Source organism: Branchiostoma belcheri, unplaced genomic scaffold (genome assembly GCF_001625305.1).
Source record: "Branchiostoma belcheri isolate BF01 breed outbred unplaced genomic scaffold, Haploidv18h27 scaffold5, whole genome shotgun sequence".
NCBI classification, from domain to species: Eukaryota; Metazoa; Chordata; class Leptocardii; order Amphioxiformes; family Branchiostomatidae; genus Branchiostoma; species Branchiostoma belcheri.
In genome coordinates, this window is record NW_017804131.1 from 2,758,660 (window position 1) to 2,771,695 (window position 13,036).

Sequence of the window (13,036 nt, forward strand, 5' to 3'; positions counted from 1 at the left end):
TTCCATTTAAAAAGCAGCAACTTTATGGAGCGTGTAGCTTAGTAGTATTCAAAAAGGTGTCAAAAGATGTGAAAATTACAAAGAATGACTTTTCTTTGGGCATTATTGATAGAAGCCAAATACTTGTTTCTGGACTAGCGCTGTTATAGTTTTGTGTTTCCTATGGTAACCCAGCCTGAAAACAGGCTAGAGTTTGTCCAACCATAATCACAGTAATTAGTTACCTGTAAGCATGTTTTAATTACTGATAAGAGACCTGGAAAGAGGATACTCTCAACAGGGGCATTCCAATACTTGCATAGGGTTGGGTAAGGAAGAATGAAAACAAAAACACTGACCCTTGAAAACTACATGTACAGCAAAGATTACTTTTCAATTGAGTTAGCATCTAATGGAAAAAGTTCTCCAATGACAAGAATAGATCTGAAAAGAAATGCATTGAATGAAGCAATCAATTTACATGTATGTATAAATAGACTCAAAGTGAACCGAAAAGCAATTTGATCAATTGTGAAAATAAACCAATTGTCATCTATTGTGTAAGCATTTGTCTTGCTTTTCAAATGCTGTAATTTATAATACAATTCCTCCAACATTGTTCAGAGCTTGAACTCTGTTGCAATGCAATATGTGCTTTCAATTTAAATTCTGAGGAATTCTGCAGTACAGTTAGAAGTTGTATCTAGTGTACTTATTGCGTTGGAAGAAAGTTATAGCCCTGAACTATTTAACTACAAGCACAGATGAACTTTACTGATACAATTCTTCCAACATCATCACTGAACCTCCCCTATTAGGGTGTAGTTCCCTAAAACCAGCATGAGCCTTCTAATCAGCTACATACAGCTGTTTTAGATAGAAGGAAGGCATTACAGATTATAAATCATGCCCACTAAAACACTGTGGAGATTGGAGATAAGAGTTACTACCTGTACTGTTGTATGGATTTCTGCTGGTGAAGTCAATTCAAATTTTATCAGGTAAATTATGAGTGTGTTTGTCCACACTCAGTACTGGAGAAGTGTACCCATGACCCTGCTTACATAGTAATTAATACCATGAGTAAAGGGGTGGGCTGGTCAATGCAACAACTAATGACAGATTAGGGTGAAAATTAGGGATTATTCATTGTTTATAGTTTGGGCAGGGTTCTCACCTGCAACATACAAATTTGTTGAATTGCTATAATCAAGCTATAATACTGCAAATGTGAAACAGTATGTCATGGAGATTAAAGTGCATGATGACACCAAAATACAACATTTTCTGATTGTATTAAAAAAGGATTGTATAATTCAATTGACGTACATATGTCTGCGCTATTACATGCCCCTTAGATGCAGCTCAGAATTCATAGTCTGGACTCCAGACATGATTTCACAGTTTGTAAGTTCTAGTTTCAGAACTGACCAGTGAGACTGAGAATGTTCACTGTGACGTCATGTCCAGACAATACAAAAAACACCTACACCTGCATGTATTTCTTTGTTACCAACTCCTGTAACAACAAAACACAATTAGGAAGACACCCTTCCTTTGTGCTTGTTTCTTAATCATCTTGACCTATGTTTCTTTTCTCAGGAACGGTCCTAAGGAGTTATTTCTGTCTCAGGCAATTGTTTGTGTGTAGTAGAATAGTATAGGACACAGGATTTACAATTACTGTACCCCTACAGTACAAAACCAGGAAAGGTGATAGTTTAGGGTGTCTCACACAAGTGGCTGTGTGTGTGTAAAGGAAATCTGGTTCCAGCCCACTGATTAGCACGGCCTGATGACATGGGGAAAAGGACAGCGTGCGTAAATGTCATATGTTCCTCAAACAAAATCTATTTGTTTATGAGATGGTGAATCAAGCCATTTTCACTAAACATTTTTGCACATTTTCTTGTTAGACAGTGATATGCTCATAATGTATCCTCCCAAAGATTGTTTTGACTTTTGTCTGCTTATGCATTTTGTATGATATTTTGAACACATCACAAAACAGGATACAATTAAACTAGGAAAGTTATAGACTGGAAAAATATAGCCAAGAAATTTTTCGTCTTGTGCTTTGATACATTGGTGATAGGATAGATTTAATAGTTGTGGTAGCTATGTAATTGATTTTCTAAGGCCCATTGGGACCAGCATGAGAAATTTTCGGTTATAACTGGTTTATGAAAGCATAATTGTGTGAAATTGACAGCTCACCACCAAGGTTGACTGGCACATTACATCACCGAGAATCCCACAAAAACCATTTAACATCCCAGGCTGCAGATTAATTTCAGACATACTGTGCAGAATGCTGCAGACCTTGTAAAGCTAGAGACGTGCCATTACTGGCAGTTGATCGCTATAAAAATTCGAACACTTCAGGTGTTGCTCAGAATGCCAACATCACAATAAAGCTTCGCCCTTTGGCGGCGTCCTCCCTACAAGTCAATTAACCCGACACGTCTTCCTCATTGCACCGTAAAATAGGTAAATGCGATAAAGTTGAATCGGAATATTTCATTCCCCCATAGCAGAAGTTCAGGCAACCCATTTGGCCAATTTGCTGCGTCAATTGGTATCATTTGTAATGGCTGCCCAGCCTTCTGTTCATTCACTCAATCAAATTTTCATGAACTCTCCCCCACCGATCACAGTGATCTGTGTGAAAGCTTGGCCAGGAATCGCGGGAGATGCGGGTTAGCCGTATTTCACTTCCCTAACTCATCACAGTTTGTTATGTTCCCAGTAAAAATCCACGTTTCATCAGTAGGAGCAGTGGTTATCAATGTTAGGTTTTGAAAAATCCCTTTCAGTCTTATCTAACATTCAGAATGAAGATGTCATTTGGTTCCCTGTTTACATGATAACTTTGTAACTTGACCTCTTGTTTTGTTCGTTTGTTTGAGCCTTTATTTCAACTTGATCTGTAACTGTGTTACATGCTCTAATCGGCCGCTATTTCGGCCGCTTTTCATAGAGGTCGAGCTTGGAGGAGTGTCAGGAGGTCATAACATAAATACTACTTGCTACAAACCTTGTGCTTAACATTTCTTTTAAATGTCTTCTCTGTTCTGATTTTTGATGCTGCACAGCTCTTCCTCTGGTTGGCACTTGCAGGTTTTTGTACACAAGACATCAAAATTGGGAATAGAGACATCTATTTCTTGTTCATGTGAAATTTATACGACTGTCAGGTGGAGGGTATTGATGGGATAAAGAGCAGTCATGCACGGTATTGAATTTATCACCAGCTTTTTCAATCTTTCGGAATGTCATACCATATTTGTGTCTCTATTGTGGTGAAGGAAAATCCGTTCACATCCTTACCAGTAGGGAGGGTAATCTGTTCATCTTCTCTTGAGATGGGAATGTCTTTCGACAAGGTGGTTGGTCTTGCTGCAATGTCGGATATTTTAAGTTGTCTGTATGTAGGACATGTTATCATCCTTGTATCATGAAACATGAAATGGGAAGTAAACCTTTATGGGTTCTGAGAGCAATGGTTTCCCTTCAAGCACAGTAAAATTATATCTGCATACTACGTATAAGTGTGAATTATATTGTATAAGATGTGTAATTATGGTAATGGATCCTTGTGAAATTTTCCAGGCTGGTAAATAGAGCGGCAAGGGAACACCTGTCATATGTAATTACATTATTCCAAATTAAATTGGCATGAAGTGCATCATCTGTCACATGATTAGGTGGCATGTCTGTAGGAAAAATGCACCTCTTGGGGCACAGGTTGAAAATGATCGTAAATAGTGCAGATATTATTAGAATTTTTGGCACTTGAAATGTTAGGATAAATCTTTGTATCTTTTATTTAAATGGGTGCTCTACATAACTGCATACTTCTTTATGGCCTCACATATTCAAGATTGGAAGTGTGAAAAGAATTGCACCCCGTAAAATACTTCAGTGCCAATGGAGACAGGCATATTAGAAATCCTTCGTGGAAGGAGCGGAAGTCTGAGTTTTATCTTGCAATTTTTTCACCCTACCTGTAATGCTTCAACTTCAAGTATGAAACTTAAAAGGTATTATTTTTTCATCCCCCTGCTTCAACTATGTACATGTATGATGTTATGTTGATATTGATCAGTAAAGGCCATCATTTTCATAGAAGCAATGGAAAAGTTTTGTTAACCATATCATAGTAACAGGTCATGAATAATCAACTTTGGTAACACTTAAACAGCAAGGCAGAATAGCATACACCATCAACTGCGACAGACGTTTTGTTGATAGACTGAAATTGCCATTTCGACACATTTCTCAGCAGATCAGTTATACTTCAATCAAAAGTCTTACTTAATAGTTTATTTGGAAAATTTGCCATTCCTTCATTCCACTCATTTTCTCTAGTTCATGGTCAACCCCAATGTAGCTGTTTTTGGTCTCCCCCTTGTGTCATACGTAGGCAGGCCCTCATCTTACACATTTTGCATGGCACAATCAATGGCTGCAGTGTTGTATGTCAAAGGTCAGTCATGGGTGGCTGAAAGGAGCCCCACAATGTCACAACCCCAATGTTTAGATTCCTGAACAGCTGCAAAAATACCATTAGGAAAAGGGTTGGGAAGTGAAGACAGCTTGTTGTTTGGTTGGTGACAAATTTTGCATTGTTCTGTAATGGTATGAAGGACTGTTGTTGGATGATATGCCTGGGAGAAACAGTTGAAATGTGAGGTGATTACATGCTCTAATGTAACACACAGGGTGTTATTTTTGCAGAGCCTCTTCCAACCCATTTGGTTCAGATAAAAAGAAGGAATAGAGGAAAGTAAACAAGTCATTAGACTATTGACCCATTACAGATGTTCTGTTTGTGTATACATGTTAAGAAAGCTTATCAGTGTGTTTTTGGTTTGATGATTGAGAATGATAAGAATCAGCAAAACTTTTATTTCATTTCAAATACCCTTTTTTAATTCCAAGCGAGAAACTCGCATACAACAATATTTTACTGAAATATGAAGACATGAAGTTGGTACAATAAAATCTTCATGAAATTTGGATCTATCTATCTGGCTGGACACAGGGGCAAGGGGAGGAGACCATGAAGTCATGTTGACTTTGATGATAGATTAGAGGTCAATAAGTAATGTAATATGAACAATTATTGGTTTTTAATCATAACAGGTTTCCATAATGCCCATCTAATATGAAGATAATATTATATACATTATTTGATATAAACTTGATAAGAACAACAGCATATGTTTCATAATTTTCATCTGACCTCTTTGTCCCCCTCCATATTATTGATGGCTGGTCCCTTAATGCACCTCAGAAAAGCACTGAGAAGATATACAAGTGTAGCTGGTGACAACAGTACCCTTCCATCCATATCAACTTTTATAATGGCTTTATTGATTTCCAGTAGCGCAGCATTATGATATCTATGTGCTGTCGCAATATCGGTGCTGATAGTGTTGCTATTGCCAGCAGTCAACTGAGCACTGTAATCGGCATTCATGTAGTGATAGGTAGATTTAGTGCAGGGAAGCCATTAGTCGCTGTTATAGGTAAAAGCGCAAGATTTAAAAGGATGGTACAGATGGATCGTAAGGATGCCAGTAGCTCACACTAAAAGTGCAAGATTTAAAGGAAATATAAATACGGGGATGTGTCGTAAAGGTGGCAATGGCTTATACTTTATGTATGCCCTGGGGCCCAACATGCCCAGATTGTGGAGTAAAGTGTTTTTGGTCCCCACAATAACTTTCTTGTATATTGTTGATATACATATATGTGCTTCAAAACTTAATTCAGGTATTCCTGCGCTCAAATGTATGATAGAGCCAAGTCATGGAGCAGAGAAAACTATGTATTGAGTCACTACCGGTAATTGTCACCCTTACTACATTGTTTGCAATGTTTAACAGTAGTTTCAAACTTTGAAACTCAGGTCAATGCTGTTGATAACAGGCTTGTTTCACAAAGCTGTTGATCTATCAAATGTTTACAGCAAAATATGACAAGACCTTAACGTTAAGACTTTCGTCAGTTCTTATAAAAGTTTTTTTATTTATTTTCCAGATTGTGTGTACATCGACAGCCAGCGTGCAGACAACCCTTACTACATCTGCTCCATCCAGGAGTTCCGCATGGTGAGTCCAGCTGGTTCTTCTCTTGTACCTGGCACTCTGTAAAGGTGGCACCTCTGGAATTAAATAACATCCTTGATAAAAGTAGGGTGTAACAAAATGCCTTGATTAACCTCCTCATACATTATCAAAAACTATGGGGACCTCTTACTTAGATACTGTTAACAACACTTGCAGAGAGATATGTGGGGCCTATAGGTTTCACAAGTTGTTGAGGGTAATCTATATCAAGCCACCGCAAGCCAACAAAGGTGGTGTGTGTTGCTAAAATGTGGTAATTGCAGTTAACAGGTGCAGATACTGCACATGGGCTTGTCCATGTACAATGTATGTCAGTAGTGAGGGGGTTCTATGTCTGTTATTAGTTGTTTCAGCCACTTACACATTAATGTGATTTATACAGATACACTTCTATGATAAAGAATGCTGCCTTGTAATCTTTTGAGTTATAAGATGGAGACAACAGTATAACTATAAGAACTACACTAAACCAAAACATGAGTGCAAGGCACAATGATTCACTTGCTTTTGTATCTATGTTTGAGTGCACAGATAATAAACACTATTAAATGATAGAAAGATTCATAAAATGTCATGGAATAAGGACTTAAAATCTGATTTTATATACCTAGAGTAGAATATTAGTAGAGGAGTTGATGTTATTGGTTGGTGATATTGCAGTCAAATGCCCTTCCAAAGTTCCAAGGTCATACCTCATGGCTAGGATAAGGATGCTTTCATCTGCCTGTCAACAGATTTCAGTGACCTGAACCATAAGAAGCTTTGCTTTGACACCCTTGTGTAGTTTCTGTCAGGTGTGAAATACAGGTGTCAACATGTCACCTAAACACCTGTTAATCAGCATGTGCAGGTACGTTGTGTCCCCACATGAACTCACTGCTATTTATGTTTGAGTTTGTTGCTGTAGATTTCTGTACAGCAGACAACATTGTCAAGTGGTTCATGGCATTCTTTCCTGCAAGTATGGAAGTTTACACCTGTACTAAAAGTTGACTCAAATTACCTTCTCTGTAACTATTCCTTTACAGCAGTGCTGATAACTTCCCCATAAATCAAGCCTTATCGCCATAGTTACTGAAGAAGAAAGAGTAACCCTTAGGCCAAGAATAGCTATGTGCAATCCTTGAATGTTAACATCTGAGCATCCTTTTTTCTCACAAATGAGAAATGGTTAGAATAGATTTTCTGATAGTAGGGTAGCTAAGGTACATCTTTCAGTGTGACTGCTTTTTGATGGGCTCTGAAAGACACATTTGCCTCCGTGAAAATAGAGGTATTATTTTGTGTGTGTGTGTTTGTGTGTGTGGTATACCCTGCCCTGGAGTGAAAGCATCTAACTACAGACCACAAAAGATCAGACACAGGAAGTTAGGTCCCAGCAGGAAGTTGACCTGGAGTCTGTCAGCAAAGATAATGCATAGAAAGGTAGACAGAGAAAATCACAATAATGAGTAAAACCAGATATTCACAAAAACTCCACAAAAATATTTCGTGGAGGTATAAAATCTCTGACTTCTTGTTCTGCATGTCAAATTCAGATTCCCAGCTCTTTATAGATCTTTCACCGCCAAAGTGTACAGTAGTTCGACACCAGATGGGCTATAGAAGGATACAGTACCACTTTAAACATTAAACATACTGTGAAGGAACATTACTTCTGGTTTTGAGCACTTCCTGGTGGGTTTAGGTCCTGACACACACAGTGACCTGTGACCAGTGGTAATCCTGCCAGGTATTTCACCAGCATGGATGGGTAACGTGACCTTTGGAAAGCCATTTGGTTTTCTGTGAAATGAACGCCCGCTGTAAGTTATGACATTGTATCCTATCATTATAGAACCATATGACCGTTTCAGATATGCATGTTCATTTGTTATTTGGCCAGCTTCTATGATTTTCAAGTCGGTGCCACTCGGTAACAAGTAGGAGATCTTAAAAATGTTACTTTGAGAAATATCCTATTTGCTTCCTTTAAGATTTAAGGTCAGTACATCCAAAGAACTAATGGACTGTCCCTCGTAATATCACTGCTCTATAGGCAGTGGATTCAACAATACTTGAAAGGCACTCTACTGAAATCAACAATTCTTTACATGTTCTTGATATTGGCCGCTCTGTTTGAATAGGTGCATGGTGATGGGAAATACAACCTTTGTGTCCCAAATGTTCATCCAGCTATTTAGTGACAAGGGTGCTTTTGGATTATTCTGGACATTAACCTAGTGGTAACCGCAAGGCTCATTGGCAAAACAGAGAGCAGAGAGAATACGTAATTGATTTTTCACCTGCAAAGGGAAAGGTTGAAGATAATGGAAGTACTTGACGATTATACATGGATCAGAGATCTAATCTATTGATTCTTAAAGATCTACTGCAGGGCAAGGAACTAAGTGTTTTTCTTTATGGCCTATAATGCATCTGTCAGTGTGATACCCAAGGAGGGGTTCACAAAATGTTTAGATAAAAGTTTTCTTATAAATTGTTATGGTAATGATTACATGAATGTGTGTGCAGGAAACTTAATAACGTACATACATATGTACATGTGAGTATGCTTGCATGTATGCAAATGATCCAAGTAGTTTTCCTCAGTTATTTTTGACAGTGAGAAGGAGGAAGAAAAAAAAATTATATTTTTGAATACGAGATATTTTGTTATGAAGTTAAAAATAGTGTCTGCAACTTCATTAACAACTCATTGTAAATCCTGCTACAGGAGCTATTAGCCATACTTGAGGTTTGTAAAAGCCCCAAATTTGTGACATATTTTATCATGGTATGTTACATGCCCATTAAACCCATGCTGGTTGATTGGCTGTCAAGGTACAGGTCACACGGGGTCGCGACCTGGGTCATCCCTCTTGTGCCCTGATTGTCTGGCTCAGATCACTGTGTCACTACCAATTTTCTCCCTCATGTATCAACCCAGTGAGTCATCTGCTCTCACTTCAAGTTTACCAGTAAATCGTCTGTCCATGTCATTGGGGGATTACCAGTGCTTTATTTACAGGGGAAGTTTTGTCCTGCTCTACATGTATTACTCATGCGGCGACAGAGAAAAATACTTTGTGGTAATCTCCAGGAGGCAGATGCAAAGGTGACAACCTATTATCAGTCGGAGAGTAATTACCAATTGTCTCCCAACGCAAGTGGTTTTCTTTTGGCACCATTTGGATTCTACTTGGCATGGCTGCTGCCCACCCTTTCAATAAATGTGCAGGAATATACTTGAAAGGGGTTACAGTGTGCTACAGTGTACTGTAAACGGCAAGAGTGATTTACACAAGCGCAGGACTCGGCTCTGCAATGCATCCGACTGCTCCTAATGGGAGCAATTGCCAGGAGGCAAGAATTAATCAAACAGCAAGGATATGTAATTTGGAGTGAGTGAGCACATAATCAGGTATAGCTTGCGGGCAGGGGGGCAACAAAAGACGCTTTAGTTGACAGCAGGGCTTGCTGATTACTAGAATGCTCTCAGTGGTGCATTTTACCGCTGGTGAGCATCAAAAACATCACCTCTCAGAGGTTAACACTGTAGAAAACAAATTCAAAGGAGATATCTCATTTAGAGAGATCCACAGAAAGTGATATATATGGACTGACAGGTTGTGTTGTGTTTGATTGAGTGGAATGTTTGCAGCAGGATTCTATCACCAGCCGATGCCGCCTTTATAGTGAGAAGCAGTGGAAATTGAGTGCCTGCAATGGAGCCATGAAATCTTGGGGTATATTTTTCAGCGATTTATGCCAGCGATGAAGCTGAAGTAAAGGAGGATGTTATCTTGTTTGGCTGCAGGGGAGGGTAAAGAGCATTAGAGAGATAAACACAAGGGAACAGCAGTGTCTGGGTAATATATTGCAGATTAAGGGGATTTTTACATGATTTGAATAAAGAGAATTGAATGGAATTATGTATGAGGCAGGAGTGTAAAAATCTCTATGGAAATGGAAGCGTTGTAATCAATTTGAACACCATACACACAATATATGTGTACAATCTTTATGTTGGCAAATTCAATAAGGGACTTTTGTGCCATTATTGTGGGGGGTGGAGGTATTGGATTACAATTGTATAAGTCTGGTTAACCATTCTTTTAATGTTCTTGCAGGGGTAGAACTAATGCCTTTATACCAAAATTGAATTAGTTACAGAAAGCAGTTTAACAGTTTTTTTTATCAAGCTCTGTTCATGTAAATTTCATCTAATAAATATGTTTTGAAAAAAAAAAAGCGTCTTGTGTAGTATAGGATTTTATTTTTCAACTTCGCTTGCCAATATGAACAGCTTCTGTGTGTGGAAACTGTAAAAGAATACATGATGCTCAATACCAGTGGCCATAAGTGATGATGATGATGATCTTTATTGCTTCGAAAGTTGTACGGGCTACAATGTATGGCAAGAATGAGTGTGGTCATTACAATAATACTATTATTCCTAGGCACTATACCTACATAAAAATGAATGTAAATGGCGTATTGGCATGATGTACATTAAACATTTGTCTGTCTTTTTCTAAAACACTACATACATATTGGCCTAGGTACATATGGAGTCAGGGCATGACATATTAGTAGTTTGAAGGTATCTATGCTTGTCATTGGCAAAGGTTTATTAGATTTACTTGTGACTATATTCATTAATTTTCATCTATCTACAGTATAAGCTGGACATGTCGTAAGAAAATGATACTCATCTTCATCACTTTCTTCAAATGATGGACACCGTCTCTAAAGTGTGAGACTGAGAGATTCCATCCCATAGTAATCTGGATCTTCTGGAATGTCTGCCTGGACTGCCAGGCATATTCTGGGGATCAGCGGCAAGCATAGGTTTGAAGGTCGACTGTCTTTCCAGCTCTATCTTGAAGGTCTTTTCAAGGTGAAATGTTGCCCTTGGCTGAGTCTTCAGAATCCCATCTGCTATCTTCTGTTGATAAGGTCTTTGGGTACTTCTAAAGTTGATGCATATGTGTATGTTAAATGGGACAGTTTAAAAGTATCTTCTTACATGAAATCCTGGTTTACATTCAGGAGATGGAAATCTCAGCAGACTCAATTTTTACCCAAACTGTAGATGTACTGAAAGACATCAGAGATATGATGTTGCTTGGCCAAATCTTTTCTACTCTGTATCAGCCAACCCTTCAGCTACATGTAGCAATTTGGAATATCGTTTGGTCCAGTAACCATTTCATATCAGTTTTTGTGAGATACTTTTCAGTCAAAGAAGCCTGTAGAATGTTTGCTTTTTTTTGTCAAACAACTCAAAAGCTGCTAGAAGCTAAATGAAAACTGAGTAAGTTATATGATAGCCCAAGAGTAAAATTATGAATGCAGTTGAAGGTAGTGTACGTTAGGGAGTCTCTGACCCATCATGTACATGTATTGTAGGTTTTACACATTATGAAGCCATCATACATGTAGGGTTCATCTTTACTGTAGTTTAGTTAAAGGTCTGGGAGGCTGAAGTAGCCTTCTTGTGCAGTGGGACCAATTAACAAGTGCTAATGATGTCCTTCTTCCAGTGTACCTAATAATACAGTACTCACTGGGAATGTATGTTCCATGTTAGATTATGGAAGTACAAGTTTGTACTGTACTGTATATATGTGACCTGGATGAAGCAGCCTAGTACTTGTAGCTCAGGGCTTGAGTTACACGCCTGAGGAAAATACCAACTGGATCGTTTGGTGTTCATTTGTATGGAAGTAAAGATGAGATACACTGACACGTGTACAGCATTGGAAAAATGGAAGGTCCTTGCTGTCTGGGAAAGTGTGTTGTCTTGTGAAGTTTGTAAGTGAGAATTAAGTACAGCTGTATCTGCATTTTTCTTATAAATGAAAACTGTTGAAGAATAAGATCATCATGAAGATGGGTGTTTTTTTAAGTGTTGATCTGTAGTTTCAACAGTCTTTAAGTGTTGCTATAACTTTATAAGGAATTATTTTAAGCAAAGTATAGGTATGAAGATATCAAAACTGTAATGTAGCCCATACTCAAGTCAGTTATCCCACATACAATTATGTGAATGTAATGGGAGAACCCACCTAGACTAGAACGATGATGACATTATCACACTTCATTGCTCCATCATTTCTACCTGAGCAGGTACCATTACATGCACTATTTCATGTCAGGCCACTGAGCATTGTTATGTAAATATATGGCCTGTCTGTTCTGATGATTCCCAACTCCCCAGAGAAAGCTGTGACCTTTCCTGGTATCCATCTGTCCTCACCTGATTCCATCCTTGATTATAAAGTCCATTACTTTCCATACTTGATCTTCCCATTTATAGGATGATCCTCCTTAATCTTCCCTGATGCTATGTTGACTTAAAGATTGCCATCTTGCCCTGAAGCCAGTCTGGATATTTAACATCAGGACTGTCTCCCCTGACCGACCTTGGGTGACCTACTAATGACCGAATGTCACACCTCGACCTTCATTCGTGCCCAGAGCGGCTGGAGTAAATCCAGCTTGTGACCTGGCCTGGCTGGTACATTTACATGTCTCGTCTTACCCTGCAGAAAGTGGAGATTTGTTGTGCTCGTCCAGTCCATAAATTTGACATAATTTTGTCACTGTTTTTAATTGGATTTGGAAGTGTACAGAGATAATTCCAAACATTCAATCCAATCTTAATCACCCCACGCTGATTTTGTCAATGAAGAAAGTAATCCTTGGGCTGAAATTATAAGAGATTTAAACTAAGAACATGAAACCTCTTGTAATTTCATGCTACTGCTTTTCTCCTCTGACAAGTCACAAAGTTTGTGTAGGGTGACAATCGCACACAAATTTGGTTAAAATGGTCTTTTTATACAGGTTCTCCTCAAAACATTAAACGTTATTTCCCGTCACACCTACAAGCAAACATAACTCGAAGAAGTTTATTCAGGGTGTCCTCTGCA

The 13,036-nt window shown here is 38.4% G+C and overlaps 1 protein-coding gene across 1 annotated transcript in view; it reads left to right on the forward strand.

The window, feature by feature from the left end:
- The window catches only part of LOC109479649 (arginine-glutamic acid dipeptide repeats protein-like), a 90,027-nt gene that overhangs the window by 22,482 nt on the left and 54,509 nt on the right, over positions 1 to 13,036 (forward strand). The window contains 1 exon segment of the mRNA XM_019781635.1: positions 6,028 to 6,098. Within this exon segment, the coding sequence (XP_019637194.1) occupies positions 6,028 to 6,098 (71 nt within the window).